Source organism: Apus apus, chromosome 2 (assembly GCF_020740795.1).
Source record: "Apus apus isolate bApuApu2 chromosome 2, bApuApu2.pri.cur, whole genome shotgun sequence".
Lineage (NCBI taxonomy): Eukaryota > Metazoa > Chordata > Aves > Apodiformes > Apodidae > Apus > Apus apus.
Window position 1 is genome coordinate 59,954,082 of NC_067283.1, and position 21,873 is coordinate 59,975,954.

Here is a 21,873-nt window from a genome sequence, read left to right on the forward strand (position 1 = left end):
TGCATTGTCCTGTATCTGGCTCAGGATCAAGACTGCTTTAAAATAAACGTAGTTCAGTGGTCTTCAATTCTCTCAAAACAGGTTCTCAACAGATATTTACTATGACCACTTCCTTGAACCAATCCCAAGACATTAGAGGTAAGAATGACAACTTCACAGTAAGAAAAAAAAAAGTTACCTACCTACAGAGGTAACAGAATTATTGCATTGTCAAAAATCATACAGAATAGTGGCATGAACACAATGAAACATCATTAACACTTCTTTTGAGATCTGAAAAACTCATACCTGGGTACAGTGCCTCTTAAGCTTCTTTCACTTCTTGATGATGATGATGACAACGATGATCCAGGTCTCTGATCTGTTTTCATTCCTAGAGTCTCTGTTGCACTAGTCTGAGGTTTTTCACCTTCCTCTTCTGGCTTTTTTTTTTCACTATCACTTTCGTCACTGCCTTCTCCTAAAATGTCATCCACCTGTCAAGAAGTGGACAGTCAGTGTATTCTCTAACAGACTATTCTGTATCAATCTTTCATAATTATTCCATTGTTCTTAAGTAATTGTTAAAAATATGCTTCAACTCTCCTTGACCACCTCCTTGAAAATTAAACCCCAAAGGTCTTCACACCCAATTTCTGTAACATCTCTAGCAACATCCCAGTAAATATATTTAGTCTCTATCTAGCTTAAGTATATACATATACTTACACACATGACAGACACATTTGCATTTAATTCTAACATGAACAGCTGTAAACAGCTGAAAACGTGTTTTGAAAAAGTGCTGTCTTATGAAATTAAAGTAATATGTGTTTTACACTACTGTAAAATATAACAACATGCACTCTATACTATACATATTTTATACTGTTAGAAGATATAGAGTCACTTGGGCAAAGCATATTAAAATCTCTAGCTAGTAAGTATTCTTATATTTACAGGTATACCTTGACAGATAATATAAAGAAGTGTATTCCTAAATAATACAGCTTAAATGGAACAGAACCTTATTCTAACCAGATTGTCTGCTTACACTTATTGATAAAGGAGAATCTATCAAAACATTTACACATTTCATTAAATAATTGCTTGGCCTTTGCTCCTAAAAGTTAGCATGAGATTTGATACTTCCCTAAGAACATGCTAATTTGCACGTGACAGGTCTGGAACTGCTGAAACCACCATTAAAGTCAAATCATAAGCTACCCTGCTGAGCTTCAAAAGGTTGCATACTCTTTGAGTCAGCATTCAATTTTCAGAAAGAGATGAAAACACTATTTTTGTGAATGGCAGAAGACATGGAACAAAGCTACATGTGAGTATTTCTCCACTGATATTTAATATTTTTTTCCTAAAAGTAGCTGATCTCAACCAAAGTTAAAATACGCTTCATGACTACTCTCTGCTCCCACTAATGCCACATCTACTTTATAAAGAAGAAAAACTCAGTATATATGGACCAAAATATTTTACATTATGCATGTGCTGCTTTTACACTGATAATCCTCAAAGCTAGAAGAAAGCTGCAAAAAGAGTCACTTGTAACTGGCCCTTCATAAATGCATCTCTAATTTCTTTGTTTACCTTGAAATGCAAAGGAGTGAAGTCAAAACTGCCCTTTGTTTACCGAACTAAACGCAAAAGATCTAGAGGTAAATGAAAAACCATTTTCAGAGAAAGGGAACTCAAGGGAGAGCCTGCAACCAAGGAGGGAGGAAAAAAAAAAAGATAATAAAGAAATTTACTAGAAAGACCTATTCCATTTCCCTTTCTGATGTTCTAACAGAGACAGAAAAGGCATATGAGCCAAGATGATGAAGGTGCTCCCTATCGGGCAATTTCACCAAGCACATGTGATTCGTTGACTTCAGAAAGATAAGAGTATGTAGCATTTGTCTTCAGTCCTCTGCTAAACAGATGGATTCAGGGGATTCATTATCTTTCTACAAAGATATCTATCTATCTTGCTCTTGAGGGTAGTAGAAAATAATATCTTCCTTATTTTATACTACTTCCCATTGAGTATTCTACCAATTGTTTCAACAGAGAAATTATGTAGAAGGAATAGTACCATAGGAAGTACTTCAAAGCATCCTAAAAAAATAATATTGAGGAGACTTGCCAGTATAAGGGAAAACAGGAACATTTTGTTTAAGAATATACTTGTGAAAACCAAATTATTTTAATATGCAATTGTTCCAGAATTTAACAACTCCAGCTTCAAAATTGGATTTAAAAATCCAAGCTATACTATGGTTGGATGGAATGACTTCTATAGAAAATGGAAAGTAGCTCACAAGCTTTTTAGATCTACAATTTAAGCTGGTTTTCCACTGGTTCTTTTCTTGGTACATTTTTACAATCTGAAACATTGCTGTCTAATAGCTAGCTCTTTCACTATGAAACCTGTAGAGAAACCAGATTAAAAGGGGAATTACACACCAGCTTAGTGCATCTAAACACAGGTGCTGGTTTCAGGTAGAAACTGTAGGAATTACTGTGTCAAATCAAACTACATTAGTCCAAAATTGCTTGTCCCATGACCACAAACTGTCATATGTATGGAAAGTAAGAATCATGGATTCTAAGGTTACAAGATTGAAAAGATGGCTAGAGATAAGCAAAAAGCGAACCTGGTGAAAGTGTGGAAAGTAAACACAGTAGGGATTTTTTTTAGTGTGTAGAGAATACACAGAAAGTCTCAAGTGTTTAAGTATTACATTTTGTATGGAATGACAGGAACATCATGACTGTTTAGCTTTGTTAGAAGATACTCACTGTAGCTAGCAATCAACAGTCAAATGCCAGCAAAGATCTACAGCTCTACCAACTCCTTTCCAGCAAATCCTACATGTAAAATTACATTCCAAAACCAATGCTGTTCCAGAAAGTTGTGTATATGTATGTTCTCACTACAAATTATATCAGGGTTTTCAAAGGACAAAGTTAGGTTGATAGACATTCAGTGTTACAGATGTAACAAACAGAACTTTTCTGGTCTTTTAAAATCTAGTTTGTGTGAAAGTTTTGACAAGACTAGCACTCTAGTTACTGCCACATCTTTTTTTCTTCCATTCTCCATAAAGATGACATTATTCTTTGGAGATCTGGAACGCCATTTAATACTAGAATTACCAGGTTGGTAATAAACGATGTCCTGAAGTGCTACATAGACATATTTTTTTAACACGTCCAGGGATGGTGACTTCACTGCTTCCCTGGACAGCCTGTTCCAATGTCTGACTACTCTTTCAGTAAACAAATTTTTCCTAATATCCAATCTGAATCTCCTCTGGCACAACTTGAGGCCATTTCCTCTTGTCCTAAGACAATGCTTTACAGTTATTTGAAGAAGCAATTATATATGCAGTAATATAAACTTGATTAAAAAAAGAGCTGAGAAGAAACTTTAAACCTTGGTTTTAAACTACCAACTACCTAAAAATTCAATTTTTAATAGAACTGAAAAACTTCCTATTTTAGACCACAACAGGACAACACACAACTACCTAATCAATCTCTTCTAAAGGCAGAAAAATGCTCTCGATCAATTATTTACTGGAATTACAGAAAAATCTATAGAGAATAGCGTGGACAGCTGTTGATGTTATGCTCAAGTTTTGCATGGAAGAGATACCTTTTTTTGCCCCCAGTCTTTACCAAAAGACCAATTACACTTTTGCTCCAATTGATGGCATAAGGGAAAAACAGGAAAAAAGTATTTAAAATTAGTTCTTTACGGTTGTTTCTACTGCCACAAAAATGACTGTTCATTGCCAGCAAAAGAAACAATGGAACTGGTATTGACAGGATGTAGAGATAAAAACCAGTTGCGTTTCAGCATAAAGCCTGTGTCTCCTAAACATGTATTTGTGATTCTGCTGAATATATGCTACTTAGGAAGAACCTGCAAATATGACCATAATAGGTGTTTAATTGCTATAACAAAATACCACTGACACATTAAGTTAGAAATCTTAACACACTATTAAAAATGACTGACACTGACAGATGGCAATTTAAGAGGACATAGTGCCTAGGCTCTGAATGACCTTTTCTGACACATTTCAAGGCCAAGGGGAGACATCAGATGCTAATAAAATGCTGGGGGCAGCATGGCATCAGTACATTAGTATCAAGGGATTGTACAATTTGAGCTTCTAATCTGTTTTTTTAATTAGTTATGTTATTAAAAGAAGAATTGAAGTGTGGGTACAAACCAATTACCAGAAAAATATTCAGTCTGCGCATATTGCTTCCAATCATTCCCTCAGAGCAAGTTTTCTTCAGACATAAGCTTAATTTTATTTTTTTTTTAATCAACAAAATACATTCAAATGCCCTCTTGACAACATCTGCTCTGGTTAAGTTCCATTTTTAAAAAACAGAAATGAAAAAAATCCAGATGCCAAACACATCTGTTAGTATTTATCTTCATGAGCATTTTATAGAGCATAGCATATTGATTGCCCAAGTCTGAAAACCAATGAAATTCCTAGATAACAAAGGCTAGGATGAAGTGTAATTTATTGCTAAAACTCCCTCCCACTCTGGATATTATGTTTCTTGACATCCAGAGGCAGCTATGATCATGTATGGGCAAGATTTGCTCCATCAATATAGCTTGTTGTCTGTCCAATTGATTTAAAAAAAAGAACAGTTCTCTCTCTATACTCGCTATTTTGTCTGGTGATACCAGCTGAAATGGTGGAAGAGTTTTAAAATAATCTTAAAAAAAAAAAGTAAATATGAAAAGTAATAGAGGCTTTTGCAGCCTGCTCTTCTAAACAGAAAATTTCAGCTCTCCTGAAAAAAGTACCAGGACACTAATCTACATATTCTCTTTCAAGTCATCCCCAAAGGCAATAGTTGCTGCTCTAGCCAACCTGCAAGTACACTTAGCACATTATCCTTGAAAACTCCTGGGAACTATTTAGGGCTTAACCCATTTGGTTAGCCCATTAAAATAAGAAATCCAAGAGTGGGAAGGAGCTTGATTTGAACTAATTTCCAATAATTTCAACCTGAATTACAGATTAGTTAGATTACATTTAAGGCTCTAATGTGCCTCAACTGAGAGACAACCACCAAACTTCTGAAATGCTGCAACCAAACATGCAATGTCACTGATCAGTGTCATGATCAGAAGACATTTTCTTTGCACAATAACTGTCAGAACCATAGACTTTATTCCAATAGATATGAGAACCTAAATAATCCTCACCCTGAAAAGAAGTTGTATGCAAGCATAAACAAAGAGTTTCAGGTATACACAATAAACAGGCAAAAAACTTTTTTTTGCATCTCAACTGCTTTCAAAGCTTTCTTACAACAAATCCTTGTTACCAGATGTTTTAACATCTGGTAGCACAGTGCAAGGTTTTACTATCCTAAGGTTAATTGAAAGCATATATTTCACGTAGAGAGACTGAATAATATTCATTGCTACATACATATTTCAGAGAAAAATAAAGTTTTCTCCATTTCAAAGGCTGAAACTCCTGAACTTCTTGTTCAGCATCATATAAAGCTGTTCAGACAGTCATGGTCTACTAGTGAAATAAAAAATCTAAGATGAGAACAATAGACAAAAAATCTGCTTTTGTTTATCTGCAAGTTTGCGTGGTTTTCATACCACAGCTGCAAAGGAACTTAAACTAGAGCTGTGTAGAGCAACTGTGGTACAATAGGGTTTGCTAGCTCAAAACCACTGCTATATAAACACAAATGCTGTCTTCATTATAGATTTATTCACACATGCTATGAATGAGTATACGCATCCTGATCCAGGCCTAGCTACAAGCAGAGCCAGCTCAGATCTCACAACTGATTAATTTTAACTGAAGTTTAGCATTAGCATTGCCAGACACTATCTGGCTTCATGAAGCATTACTTGGCAGTCAATGAACTTCCCTCTTCAGTATGCCTAGTTAAGCTTGGTCACATTATCACAACAGCCAAGAGACTTTTATCCATGTGCTCAAGCTAACAAAGCCATCTCAAATAATGAGCACTGGGGACAATGATTTCTGAATTGGCTTTACCAGAAACTTAAAGATGACAGTGAAGACAGGTCAGTTTTGAAATGCTTTCTGCTGAACCAGGCAATGGGACTACAAAAAGACTACACTCTACTACGCAGCTTTTAAGCGAAGCAGGGAAGAAATAAAAGCACTGTGTGTGTGCACGCAAGTGTCCTGCTTGACTAGCCCACTTGATAGCCAGAATTAGGCACAGAAGAAGAGGGGGAGGGAGGGGAAGAAAAAACTCCAAAATCCAACACAGTGAAAGATAAGCCCAGCAGCTGAAGAATGGTCAGTTTCTAGAAGCTCCATATTAAGGTGATGAGTACTATGCAGGTTCTGATATGATCTCTGTGTCGTGGTATGCCAGCTATATACAGTTCTCAATACCTCTGTGATGAAGCAAGTTTGATGTTCAAGCCCTAACATATCTGAGATAGGCAGCTGTCTGTGTTCATCTTGGGGAAAGCAGATCATCATATTTACTATGAGGAATGACAGAGAATATTGTCTACAGCTGACTGTGACCTCTGGCAAAAAGAAAGTGCAAGTTTATGTACAAAGCTGATAACAACACAGGACCAATGACATTCTTTCAAAACTTAAAATCAACACCACTGCTGTAGATGTGAAAAAGTTTTAGCAGCATGGCCATAGAGGTAACTATTCATTTTGTGACTGCACTGCAGCAGTTTTACATCTGCAGGGGGGCTCTACTTCTGCAGCTTTTCATCATCTCTGTGAAAGCTGTACATGGAATGGAAACATTCTTGGTGATGCAGACACAGGATCCAGAAACCTTGCAGCTGCAGGACTGCCACACAGAGGTAGAGCTGAGTGGCTACATTCAGTGCTCTCCGAAGCTAGTGCCTGACAAGATACTGTATCTTGAACAAGTCTTAAAAGAGAGAAATTGTAATTAAGCGTAACTTCCATTTAAAAATCTCAGCTTAAGATAACTGATCAAGAGCAGCTGATTAAAGGGTAATGGTACAAACTGTCATTCAGTGCTGCATTTACAAATAATCTGGCCTTTATGTCACCAAAATGGACTTAAAATTTTTTTAACTTCAGAATTCCAAACACAAATTAAATCTGTAAATAATTACAGCAGACTAGCATTATTCAAGGGTTTGTAAGGTTCTCTATAGCACTTAACATATATTATGCTATATTGCATACCTATATTTATTTTTATGTTGAAATACAAGTATCAGGACATATTGATAAAACAAAAAAAAAGTTTTGAAGAAACAGCTCAGACTTGTACCAGGACTTTAGCAGATACTTTAAAGTATAATTCATAGAGAATAACAGCTCAAATTGAAATGTAAAAACATGCTAGACTTGTGATTAGGCTCAAAAAGGTCCTATATGCATCTGCTCAGAATTATATTAGGGATCAGCTTGCAAATTGTTTAACACGGCTCAGACAACTCATTCTTAACTGTGGCCAATTAGTGTTGACAGCCTAGCTGCATCTGATTTAGAATACGGAGGTAGACGCTGATGTTACATGACGTGATTGAACTCTATTTAAAGACATTTTTCCCCATTTTCAGTGAGCAAGCAAACAGCTGAAAAAGGCTTACAGCTTCTCTTTACTAATGACAAGCAGAGAAGGCGGCAGATTCATGATGTAATATTGGTATTGCTACAAAAAACTGTATAGAAAAGCACTCTTCCCTATGGAATAACCCATCTTTAACACCTTGTACATACATTTTAGAGGTGGAAGCTTTATAGACCTACTTTCTATTTCATATGGAGTTAACATAATGCATTTGCGATATAACGACACATATTTTAAAAGCCAAAGAAGTTTTTCATATCTGCAGAAAACCACACAGAGCTTAGATTTAATCCTATTTGCCTAATAATTTTTACTCTGTACCTAGCAGAATTATAGCAACATGTAAGAAGCTGATTTTCTCAATAACTTATGAGAAAATCCTGTAAAACCCCAAGACTACTTACAAGGGAACAATTCTGAGAACACCTTTGGAAGAATGGCAGAGGATCTGAATCAAATTGATTGCATCAGAAAGTACAAAGAATATATAAGACGGCAGAAGCATCTTTGACTGATTGTCAATAGAATAAATAGGAAAATCCAGACAAAACTCAGGCAGTCTTGTCACTATAAAATTTATCAGATTCCTCAAAAAGAGGTCTGCTCTGCAGTAAGCATGACTCCTTTAGTTGATAGCCACTTGGTACAGCCCTTCAATAGTAACTGTTGTAGAACAATACTTCGATTTGTACTTCTCTTATTATTACCTGTTAAAATACCTGGGCATTAAAAAAAGTAATTAAGTCTCAATCATACACTTTCTTTTATTTTCTCCTAACAGTAGCCTGACCAGCCAATAATTTGACACATCATGTTCACTTTGCACAAGATTCTACATAGTAACATCACCTTGTAATTAACTTGTCATGAGTACCATCAAACCAATACTTACATATACAGGCAGTTTCCACTTTTATCTACAAAATGGAGATATTTATACAGTGTGCCATCTAAATGTCAAAGGTTACAATACGTTTCCCATATTATCTGATTGCATATAAATTGATAAAAATAACTTTAAAATTAAAACAAGATGTCTAAGTAAACCAGAAACTGTGCTTAATGTTTTATAAGCAACTTCAGCAGAAAAGCAGAAGTCATCCAGAACTGATTGCCTACTTGCAATAATATGAAATCAGATAAAAGTCCTTTTGCTATTTTGGTAATCACTTATCTTCTTGTAAAATGTGGTATTACATTAAAAAAAACCTCTTTACAAACGCTTGAAGCTGCTAGAGCAGGCTTCTACCACAATCACAGAATCACAGAATCCTAGGGGTTGGAAGGCACCTCAAAAATCATCTAGTCCAAGCCCCCTGCCAGAGCAGGATCACCTGGAGCACATCACACAGGAACGCGTCCAGGTGGGTCTTGAATGTCTCCAGCAAAGGAGACTCCACAACCTCTCTGGGCAGCCTGTTCCAGGGCTCTGTCACTCTCACAGTAAAAAAATTTTTCCTGATATTCACACTGAACCTCCTATGCTCCAGTTTGCATCCATTATCCCTTGTCCTATCACTAAACATCACTGAAAAAAGCTTAACTCCATCTTCCTGACACTCACCCTTTACATATTTGTAAACACTGATGAGGTCACCCCTCAGTCTCCTTTTCTCCAAGCTAAAGGGACCCAGCTCCCTCAGCCTTTCTTCATAAGGGAGATGTTCCACTCCCTTAATCATCTTTGTGGCTCTGCGCTGGACTCTTTCAAGCACTTCCCTGTCCTTCTTGAACTGAGGGGCCCAGAACTGGACACAATATTCCAGATGTGGCCTCACCAAGGCAGAATAGAGGGGGAGGAGAACCTCTCTTGACCTACTAACCACACCCTTAATGATACCCTCTTGAAAAACAAAAAACTAGTAGATGACCAGCTCTGTGCAATTAGTGCATAAACTAATGATTGCAAATAAACATCAGACTAAAAAAAGGAAAATATTTCACATGCTGATAATCCATTCCAATTTCATAGCCTTTACCTACACTGCATTTATTTTAGTGTTCTTTCATTTAGCCGAGTAACAGTCCGAATCTGCATGTTTCTGGTGAGGATGACTTACCTACAACTTAAACATGACCAATTCAGATTTATTTTTATTATGTTTATACCTTCTGTGATAACAAATAAAAAGAAGTACTTTGCTACTTTTTAGAATTGTTTCAATTTTTTCAGTTGAAAATGAATTCTTCAAAGCAAAACAAAGAAAGGCAGAAACAAATTACTGATATCCAGCTTCCTCCAACTGCTTGTCTTTGCTCTCCATACCACTGTACTGATCTCTTATTTCTACACTGTTAACTCTCATTGCCAAACTACTAAACATAGTATTGGACAACTTTACTCAGTTTTCTCTACTAATCAAATTAAATACAGGTGAAATAATTGCTTTAACATTACAATATTTTAATGTTCAATTACTTCTGTGTTATTTAGCTATATTGGAGACAGGTGAGTATCAAAACTTCAAACAGGGGAAAGCACTAAAAATACTTTCATTGTTTTAAAACAGATTTAGGCTGTGTTCATTACAAAACCAAGTAACATTCCTTTGTGTTAGCTACCGCACTACAGCAAAATTCTGTGATGATAAACCAGCACCCTGATTCCTAGCACCACAGCCTCACTGTTTCTCTACAAAAACTAATCTCAGATTGAAAGCAAGCAAGAAATACATTTAGTAATGCTAGGTTAAGGTAATAAAGTAATAAGTAATATTTTAAGGTAATAAGCAGTAATAAGGTAATAAGTAAGTAATAATAATCAGCAGTAAGAGCCAGGTAATAAGCACAACAGACTGAAAATAAAAATCTGATGGGGCTGGAGAATTGGGAGTTTCTCCAGCTTCCAGGCTACCCACTTTCCAGCCAGAGCATGGGGTGGACTGGAGGGATTGCAGGAGATGACACGTGAAGGAAGGTGAAAGAAGTTGCCATAAGGAGGAAACAGATACCAGGAAGCACCAAGGTCCACAGCAAGCCTAGGCCAGCCGGTCTGAATGTCCTGAACGTGTGCTTATGCCACAAGATAATTTGGCAAATTGCTTTAATACAGGCTTTTACAGTTTCCTAAGTTTTGATGAAGAGTAGTGCATTCACCTTTGATACTGCTCCATATGTATACAACCATCAACAGTTACCTAAAAAAAAAATATTTTACTAGTTCAGTTCAAGTGGAAGCAATCTAGTAACTGTAAAGCAGACCTTATAACTTCCAAGGGCCAAGGTGCCTGGACAACAATCACTGACAACAGCAAGTGTACACACTCATTCTTGCAACTTCAAAAAAGATTACCATTCACAAGAAGAGTCTGCTAACTAAAAAATTAGCATCTGTACAATTTATGACATATTAGATGTTAAGGTGTCATACAAAAAATTTTGTATGAGAAATGTTGTGGAAATTCAAATAAATGTTAATAAGCATTGAAGTGTCCAAGTGAGCCCCAGGCAGCTATTATTTTGCTCTAGAGACCACATTCTCTGTATTAAATTAGTATTTTTAAACTAACTGAGAGGCTAACCACTTGCTGAGATAATAGCTTTCACTAAAATGAAGGAGGAAAATACTGCCTCTTTAATTCACTGCATGGTATAGCCACTAACTCAAAACACAAAACAGAAATTAAGGGATAAGTCTGCTTAGATGAAAGCAAAATGCAGAGTGACAAAATGGCCTTATGTAAGAGCAGAATGTTGTAATTTCAGTCTTTATATGTAGGACATAAGTTCCAACTTAGTTAAAAAGCATGTGGAGAACATGTACCAAATCAATTGAACCATTTTGATGCAAGAGTGGTTCACTAGGCAATTCCCACTCAAGAAAAATCTGTATACTTAGATGCACTGATGTACAGAACATGCCTTTGCAACGTGGTCACTTTGCAGCTAAGTACATATCCAGCCAGACAGTAGGAATCTTTACAGCTCCATTAACTGAAGTGAGAGATGAGAAAAGCTGGAGGTCTGACTGATACCAGATTCGCTCCCTCTCTTCCCCTCTCCCAAGTCCTGAACTGAGAGGAATTTACACCAGCACAATGTTTTACCTAAGATGGCAGAGATAATGACAGTTGACAAGATACAGACACAGTTCTCAAACACCCTGACAAAAACATAGTAATAAACATAAAAGCATAAGGATCAAAAAACCAGACTATGTGGACAGCTGTTCCAGGACATTAGTAATCATAGACCATGTTGGATGAGAAAGCACTGCAAAACATAATTAAAAAAAAAAAATCTTTCTGCTTCACTGAACTTACTTAAACCTTACTGAAGTCTTATTGCCTTACTGGAAGTTCCTTTTTGAACTTCCCATCAGTGAGGCCTGTACTGGGTATTTGCCTAAGACTGGTTCTGCAAGTGTTGAATGTGACAGATATAAGGACCTCTGGCTGTCCTCTACTGTTACTTCCCATCTACCATGAATGTAGCAGCAGCTTATACATAAGCAAGAGAGAACAGTATCTTGAGCTCTTAACAGGCTCATAATTCAGAGGAAGAATAATAATAAAAAAAAAATTAAAGAGAGAGAGAGAGAGAGAGATATAGAAGGGTAATTTTGTTTTCCTTTATCACTGGCATTTTATAAGGTAGTATCTTGGAATCTTTCTATGCATTGCTACAATTTACATGGACTGGTGAATTAGAAAGCACCTGAAAAATAAAGAAACTGTACTGCCTGCCACAGCTCTTAAAGGAACAGACAAGAATAATTTGTAGCCAAAAGGAAGAGAGGAATGAAAAGTCTTGAGTGTGCTTACTTAAACTTACGGACAAGTGATTTATCACAGACAAAACTGTCAACCTAGTTATGAAAGAGACAATAATTACGAAAGGGAAAATCTTTAAGACTACATAAAGCTGATTCAATTAAATATTTTTAAAGTAAGTTAGTACAATGCACGGGGCTAAAAATCACCTTTTGGATCTGCAACAAAAATCCACAAAAAATAATTAATTTTACCGAAAAGCAAAGTCAAGGTCCATCAGGAAATAATCAGCATGTAAAAACAAACACAGCTCATGTATAGCACATAGGGCACAACACAGTTAAGATTAGATCAGCTTGACTAAGTAACTGTACATGATACTAGCCCAGTTACATAAGGTTCTCTCCAAATACAATTTAGGAATACAAACTCAGAAGAGGAATTAACAGCTTAAATTAAAAAACAAAAACAAACAAAAAATCCACAACCCCCCAGAAAAACCACACAACAACACACAACAAAAAACAATCCCCCCAATTTCTAAAGCAGTAAGACTAACAGAATGTATTAAATATTCATCATAGGTCATTTTTGCTGGCCTCTAAACATACAAGTAATTTTATCAGTGCAGAAAGGAATCAATACTCTAGAGGTTTACAGGAGTGCTTCTCAGTGAATTCTCAGGAAGTAACCTCACAAGATTACCCATGAATAACCTCTGGGAAGGAGAACTGCACTTCACCCTGTGTACTGAGATAATCAGTTATGAATGGAAAGACACCTGTATGTCTTCATGTGATTTGTATGCCATTAATATCCTTTGCGTAACCTGCTTTAGCTAATAATTTTTTTTTTAAACAAATACAGTAATTTGAATTGGACTCCACTTTCTGGATTTTGTCACTGAAGTACTGCAGATCTGCACAACTTTGTAGTATCTGGTAGGTCAGCAACTTACATCAAGCCCAGGGAAAGGGCACTGATGCCACACAATCACACCAAAAGTGGGCTATGAATGGTCCAGTACCTCCATGGTAAGCAGGTGGATAAATGGACTCTTGCTGTAACAGGGGACGGGAAGACCTGCAGACAACTCATCTCTCTCTCTTTTTAAAAGGCTTTTCCATTAGTCACTTTTCAACTCAAGTCAGTGAAAGGAAAAGTAGATTCCTTCCCTGTGAGAATACTGGTTTTGAGAAAACAAGAATAATCCTGAAACAGGTATTATGGACAGATATGTCTAGTTATGTTATTACTGACTGCATTTAGCTGTTTGGAAAACTCATCCTTAAAGACAGTTTTCAATCCTTGCCCTTTGCTGAAACCAGCAATGCAGAAAGAAGACAACAGCATACTATACACAACCCCATGTAAATAGCATTTTTATGGGGTAATCTTTTGCAGTTACCACATAGCCAGTTGCTTAGAAATACAAGTGTATTCAGGCCTTTAAAAATTACTATAAACAAGCTAATTTGACTGGCAGCATTTAATTCTGCTTCTTTTTACCATTCCATAGCAGAGACAAACAGCAGCATCCAGTTGCAAAGCACCTGTGTCTAGCTAGCACAGAAAACAAAGGGGATACATGCTCTCTCAACTGTGAGGCAGCAGCAATAGCAAGCTTTGTATTTCCCAAGTAGGGATCCATTCCTTATGCACTTACTCTGATTTGGCAATTGCCCTTTGAACACATTTAATACTCTTGTTCTTACACTTCCCTAAAGTTCAAACAGTCCATCATGCCATAGAGAAAAGAAGCTACCACTGGATCTGATCTCCCAGATCTTTGGCACCGAAAAAGATACACAAGGCTAAGTGACCTTAAAATGCAACCCAATAGCTGGTATGCTAGTAACTTCTTTGACTTATTTGATATCAATAGCCCAACTACAGCTACAATAATAAAATAAGATAAAAATCTATATAAGATCAAATTTTAGTAGATATGCCCATCCATTGAAGTTCTTTTCTGTAGAATACTAGACTGGTGGAAGGGAAACATTTTGGCAGCAGCTATAACCTCAAATCATACTCATGGAACCAAAGCTAAGTCAACTATGAAAAAAAATCCATTGGAATTTAGGCTTCATTTGTTCATGTAGTCTAGTTTCCAAACATTACACACATCTAAGTAAAAGCATAATTTAAAAACAAAACATTGTCATTTAAGATCTGTGTATCTGTAGGATCTGTAGACCAATTTCCCTGTTCTAGTCATAGCAGCACAGTGAGCAATCAATGACAAAACAAACAGAGCCACAAGATTTAAATTTTTACCAAGTTCCACACAGTATCTTTAAAAATAACAAATATTTTATGCAGTAATTCTGGAAATCATGTGTGCTTACTTTTGGCTCAGTGCACACATTGCAACAGCAATTCACTAATGTTTTACAAAAGCCAAACCATTAGAAAAATGTTGTTGGTTTTGGTTGTTGTGTACTAACAAGCTTTAAGTACCACTGACAACCCAGAAGAAGAGACAGATGGATTCAGGGACTGGCACCATGACAAAACAACCCCAAAATTATTTCTTGTGAAAGTGTGAGATCAAATGGGCAAAGCAATTTGGAACAACAACAACAACAAAATTACTCAAAGAGTTAAAGGCTTGCACTCATCTGAGATTCAGAGTAGATCATCAGTGGCTGAAAGTAACTGAATGTTTCACTAGAAAACCAGCTCAAAGCTCCTCCAGTACCTCTCTAGCAACAGCACACCTCAAAATTACACTATGCTGTATCCAGAAATTCTTTCTTTCTTTGGTAAAATCTGCAGTTACCTTCTCACACTTGGTTATATTTTCTGAAGGTAACTCTTCAGACCTGTTACGAACCTTGCAAGCAACCTGCTGCCAAAAGCTAGCAAGTTAAACATTTTCATCCCCACACCAGTGAATGACCAAAGCTCAAAGACTGATTTAGTTTCAGGGTCACCAGGTTTTATGGTACAGTCAGACACAGCGCATGAATTAATGAAAGCATGATGTGCACCAATAGGTATTTTTTCCTCCATATATCATTTAATATTGTGTAAGCTAGCGGCTCATTTGAAAAAAGTGCACACAAAGAGAAGTAAAAAATAAGCAGCTGCTAGAGGTCCACAATGCATTTCAAATAATGTGGTTTTGAATGAAAAAAGTACAGTTCACTCTGACAGAAAGCTCCCTTAATCTGAGAATCACCATAGCTATGATTTAACAGGACTGCAATTACATGCCTGCAGATAATGAGGCCCCATGCTCTCCTTTAGTAAAGCAAATGCCTTTTGCATCCATAGACCTCCCATTCTGCCACTGTTTTTTTTACAGATGATTTTTAAGATGCACTTTAAAAACAAAAAAGTTTAAAGTGACAGGTGTCAAAGCTAACACACAGCAAACGTGGTAACATATTTTGTGAGACAAAACTACACTTAATGAAGTTCTGTTTTAAAGGCCTTGTTACACACAAAGGTACTCCTGTTCGCCAATTCAAGTTTGCTTTGCAGAACATTACAGCATTTTAGACTGAATTGTACTTAGTCTGCTGTGGCTTCTACTTTAAGTTACACTAGGAGCATATGAGGTCATCTCACATACATGCATAATTTAACAGAAGTTAAACAGTTAAGCATAACTATCAATCATTATGTTAGAAATCTGTCAGAATTCGTTAAGCTCACCTCTTTATCCATACTCTCTAAATCCTCTTTACATAGGGTGTACAGGGGCATTGTCTCAGACATACTTGGCTGGCGTTTCCGCTTAGATGGACCAGGCTGCTCTTCATTTTCTCTTCCTGGTAGGTCGTCTTCTTCAAACATCTGCTGCTGATGTGGTTGAACAACTCTGAAAAATTGCAGGGGTCCCACATAAGACAGACTTACTTGATTTACAGCTTAAAATCCTATAAAGAATTCATGACTGCTGAATACCTATGACTTGGCTTATTAGGGTGCTGTACACATTAACAGAAGAAAGATCAATTTTCCCAATAATTGCTTTTGTTTTCAGTCTGATGACTTTAAGTTCTTATTCTACCTTTGACAAGGTACTCGCTCTCCTGCCTTCCCATTGCTCTTCTAAGTAACCATCAAATCTTTATTGAAGCCAAGAGTTTCAGTATCTGAGGGTGGTGATGATTAAGAAAGCGTACAGTCTGGTCTCTGCTGACAAGAGTTTCAGCGTAGGATGGCTGCTTCTCATCAAGCCTAGATTTTCAAGACAACTTTAGATCAGCAGCCTCACCCAAAAAAGCCATTATTAAATAATGTAAATCCAGTTACAGGTAAGGTCCTATAAAATCGTTTCTCCTCTCACAAACTTGACAGCTTCCTAAGAAGGCCATCTGAATATTATGAATTTTTTGTACATCAGTATTTCAATCCCAGAATGTCTGAAAACTGTAAACCCCACAAAGCTGTCAATCAAGCTAACTTTGAGGGTTCTTATTCCCTAAAAACACATCTCTCCTCTCAGAACCCACTGACAGCTGCAGGAGATGTGTATACATTTTTTTAATCGGGGGTGATGAGGGAAAGGAGCCAAGCCATTACTGTGCTACCCAGGACTATGGTGTCTGCTGCAGAGTTGACACCTCAGCACTACTCAGCAAACACAACAGCAATGTATAGTCTGCATTTCTGTAGAGTGTAATTTGCTATGAAACCAAAATAACATTGGGTTGTTGTGGAAATGAACAAGCCCAACTGTTTAAGTTTTTTGTTACATACAGCTTAACAGTTTTGGTTTTTTGTTTTTCTCCCTGTACTATTTCATAAGACCACACAGTTTTACTTTGCTATTAAACTGCTTTCTGACAATTTTAATAGCTAAAAGAGGAAAAACATACAGCATCCTACTGTATTTTCCAAAAGGATCTTTAAAAACATTCCCATGCCTTTTTAATAGGTACAATAGCCAAGAAAAAGATGGTGATGCTACTGACATTTAGTAAAACAGAAAATGACAAAACAGATGGTATAAGCATCTTGCACAACTGTATTAAAATCAAGACAAGTTTGACCGTGACAAGAATTATACACAAGTGACATATAGCAGACAGCCAAGCAGATCTTAGACTAGAAATAAATCTAGTATATATTTTTAAGAACACATTAGCATACTGATGACAGTGAGAACTTGTCCTTCTTCAGAATAAAATGTGAGACCATTCTTGACCACATTATACACAAACATTAACTGTAAAATACCTGTATTAATAGCTCCTAAAGGCTTCTGACAGATTTTTCTCCCCCCAGTATTTTTCAACTGCTATTAGGTAAGAAACACTGGGACGTCTCACCAAATAATTCAAAAAAGCAATACAAAGCAATGACATGTTTAAGGTTTGTAAGACACATTTTTATTTTATCAAAGACATTTTTCAGGCTTTACATTTCCAGCTGCTTGTTATGTTGATTAAAATTTAAAGACATAAAAATGCAGGAATTTACATTTATTTCTAATCAGATGAGATTCGTGAGTACTTTTATAAAAAATGATGCTATATTCAAACTTTCACAGGGTATTTGGAGCTTGCCAGTCTTAACATGCAAAAGGACATGCATGTGTGCTAGAGCTCACTGTATGCAGGGTGGGTTCCACATGTACAGAAGTAACAAACATCTCAACACTGTCACTGACACAGCATCAGGGCAAAAGCCAAAATAGCATTATAATAATGAAAATCTTAGAAATATTTAAATTCCATTAATGATTTCAATTTGGTGCTTCATATTTTTGCTGTCATAACAAGACTGATAACATTAGATAGAATTGTAAGGAGTATGTAAATTAAGACAAAAATTTTAAGTGAAATTAATGCATATGAATCTTAAAGAATTCCTTCAGCAACCACCATCTTCTTGACACACCTTTTTGAACCAAACATTTAGTGCATCTTAGCCTTACTTAAAACTAGACTGCCACTTTTAAGTTCTCACACGTAAATTATATCCATATTTTAAGACGTGTTTCATCTGTTCCTGTATTATTAGAGTTCACTAGATTTCAATTTGTAACGCTACTTTTTTTTTTTTCTTTATTCTAGTCCAGGGTGCCATTAGCATTTGCATTTTTTGGACAACTCTGCATTGCATATCTCATTAACAGCTACAACTTAAGGGTTTACTGCAATGTTTGTAGAATACTAGTTCCATATGAAAATGCTAATTGTTGAGATACCTATGGAGTGTCAAAGGTCTGATACACGAGTTATTTTTAAAAAGGAATCCTTCCAGTTCTGAGACAGAGAAGAGCTCCTGCCGGCTGTCAATAGCTACTGAGCAGCATTGCACTCCCTTCCAGTACAGCTGCAAATTCCTTGTCACCTTTCCCTAACCGTCAGGATGCAAGAGCCATGACAAAAAGCAGGTGCTCAAGTCTCACAAAGCTGACCGCAATGACAAGATCTATGCCTGTTGCACAAATGCTGTTTGAATAAACTGAGTTCTCTAATTCACTAGCAAGAGTTTTGCTGCAAATTCTGTGTAGACATCTAATTTAATAATATCCAATTTTAAATTATGTTTCACATTAAATTCCAGAAAGAAGCCAAAAATGTTGAACACAACATAAAAAATGAGAACTGCAACAGTTCTTAGGAAATGGTACTAAAGGTAACTTGAAGGCCTTTTCAGTAACCAGCCTTGCACAAAGTTATTTTCTAAGCACAGTCTATTCTTACAGGAAGAGACTGAGGACCATTGTTACACCATGTGCAGCTACCATCTCCCCAGGGTTTCCTCTCACAGCAGTGCAATTTCATTGCCAACTGTATGAAATTCAGAAGCAGACAAATTTTAAGAAAACTATCAAAGATGATAATAGGAGGCTTTGACTATATCCACCCACAACAGGAGCAGCTGTGTGTATTAGCGGCTTTATCTAACTCTGCTTAAATTAAATGGCTTAATTGCAAACACTCTCATCTGTCTGCAGAAGGTGAACATACAAAGTCTACCAAGCCACCATATATATTGCTCTCTACCAAGAAATTGCTGCACTAAGCTAATTTCCTTTAAAGTCAAACATTATATCAATATTTAAACTGGAAGTGAAGCTTTTTAAAAAAGCTATCATTGATGTATGCATTAAGACAAAGCAAGGCAACAATACAGTACTCCTGCTTCAGCTCTTGCTCAGTCAAAGCACAGCAAAGCTAGTCCTATTCAGCTTTTTGTTACATCTTGACAGCCTTCATGCTCTGCCTGCACTGTACTTCCTATCCATTAAAAGAACTTCAAGCAGTATTTGATCAGTACACTGCTTGCCTCCTGGACATTATAACAACACTCTTCACCACCTTAATTAAAGATAGTGGAACTGCTCTGAGACATACAGACATGGTCCAATAAAGATTAGTGTTTACAGGTCACTAATTTTACAACTGGAACCAAATCAACAGGAATTTATGATGAAAATGTTGACTATTTCCCAGAGTATATCTTATGCTAATCTCTTTTCTTACAGCTGCTTAGTTATGAGTTACAGTTGCAGCACTGAGGAGTTGGATTCACTTTTTTAGAATAAAGCATCTCAAGCCTGAACATTGACAGGCAAAAAAATGCTTATGTGAAATAAAGTGAGTAGAAAGGAAATATAGCCTCACTCCACCTTCAGAAACGCTCTGGGGCTCTCAGAAACTTAGCTAAGAGGACACCTGAAGTATATTTCTCTCCTTTTCCAGAGAATGTTCAAGCAAAGCAGCACTTCTGAATTAAAAAATACAGGCTTAGGTGTAGACATAACTCTTCATATTAAGTTGCCGACAAAGGTGAAACAAACATCAAAACCTGTTCTTTTTAGGCATAGAGTGATGCATTAATATAAACATAAACCATCATATTGAAGAATTATTTTAGAAGTATCACAACAATTATATACACATACAACATTCCCAGCTCTATTTCTAGACAGATTCCTTTTCTCAATAACTGACAGAAAAAAGAAAAGCTATTCATCTCCTCTCTGGATACATGCTGTCTTGATTATTTAAACTTTTCCTGTTCAATTAACATGTCATAGTAAATTAAACTACAGGCTTTAAAGACAGTTAAAAAGGAACTAAACACAAGATGTCTTCACAAACAAGAGTCAAAAAACCCATGTTGACAGAAAAAAGGAACTTGAAATAAGAAGAAGCCTATAAAAAGATGACAGCTGAAAATAACATAGGTTGAAATGATTTAGCAACAGAAGATAGAGTGTAAACATAAGAAGCTACACTAATGTACAAAATCTTTACAAGTAATAACTGCAAAAATGGCAGGGGAGGGAAAAGAAAGGTAGAAAACTGTGCATTTCTAACTGTACTTTTTATAACTTGGAAAACTGAATTGCTTTATAACAACTGCTATGCACTGATCACATAGTACAAAGGCATTCTGATCACATTTTACAAAAAGAAAAAGCTTTGCCTTCAACTGGATACTTCTTTACTATTATAGCCAAAAAGTCTTGCTAAACTTGTCAGCATTCCAGAAAGTAGATATGATTATGGAGATACATAGGGATGAATTTTAGATATTTTATGTGTCCTTAGGAGACAAGCGGTGTTGTAGCTCAACCAAAGCTACACATTTTCATTAAATCCAGATGCTAGCCTTTGTACTTCAAAAAGCAGTCCACCTCCTCTCCTCCTGCTGCTTGAGCCTTTCTTTATTGGTTGAAGGATTATTAATTAGCACTCAGTCATATGGCCTTATTTAATAATACTCTGTTAGCTATACCCCCTCTTGTACTATTTCTGACACTCCTCAAAACAAAACACAAAGCTAATGTCCCATCTGAAGGAATAAGGAGGAGAAGAAAATTTTATAAATAAATATCAAAACTATCAGATACATTTTAGAGACAAAAAAACAATCCACTATTCTAAGACTTGTTAAAAACATTAGGCTGCCTCACTTCAGGGATCAGTTCTAATACTCTTCAAAGTGCACGAACTACACACTGCGTTTATTTCTTATGAGGTTTCTATTCACACTTAGGTGAGGCACAAAAAGCATCTGGAATTCTACGATTCTGATTTCACTTCAGCTGACAATTAACTTACACTCATTTCCCTGGCTTTCTAGAAAGCATAGTAAGTAAAGCAAAGATGAGAATTTCATCAAATGCAAAGATAACAAGTGTTACATTCACTAGAGCATCAGAAAATACAGTTTAAGTGACGCAGCTATGCTTTAGGTACCTGAAGGATGAATGTTCACCGTGGACTGGCAAGGTAATGGGAGGAGCTGGAGACTGGATGTACATCGACTGGCCAGAGGCCTGAGTGCCCTTCCTGATTAGCTTCCCAGTATTTGGATCATAAAGTCGAACTTCAAGACCAGGTTGAGACTTTGGATGGATGGGTGTTGGGTGAAACAGAGCTGTCTGAAGTGTGCTGTGTGTATCAGGAAATGTGGCAGGGCTATTCTCTCTGTTGGATGAAATTAAAAAAAAAATTGCTTTAGAAATTTAAATGAGCTATCTAACCAGAACGTAAACAACAAGCATTGCTTTCTTGTAAGGGAGAAAGCAGGGGGCTGGGAGTGGGGCAGAAATGGTTTGAAAGATTTCTGAAGAAATATTTCT

At 36.5% G+C, this 21,873-nt stretch overlaps 1 protein-coding gene across 2 annotated transcripts in view; it reads right to left on the reverse strand.

The window, feature by feature from the left end:
• The window catches only part of CTDP1 (CTD phosphatase subunit 1), a 92,787-nt gene that overhangs the window by 26,024 nt on the left and 44,890 nt on the right, over positions 1-21,873 (reverse strand). For both annotated transcript variants that reach the window (XM_051611130.1, XM_051611127.1), the window contains 3 exons: positions 21,488-21,718; positions 15,975-16,140; positions 289-476 (listed from right to left, as the gene is read on the reverse strand). In XM_051611130.1, the coding sequence (XP_051467090.1) occupies positions 289-476; positions 15,975-16,140; positions 21,488-21,718 (585 nt within the window). The remainder of the gene's footprint in view (positions 1-288; positions 477-15,974; positions 16,141-21,487; positions 21,719-21,873) is intronic.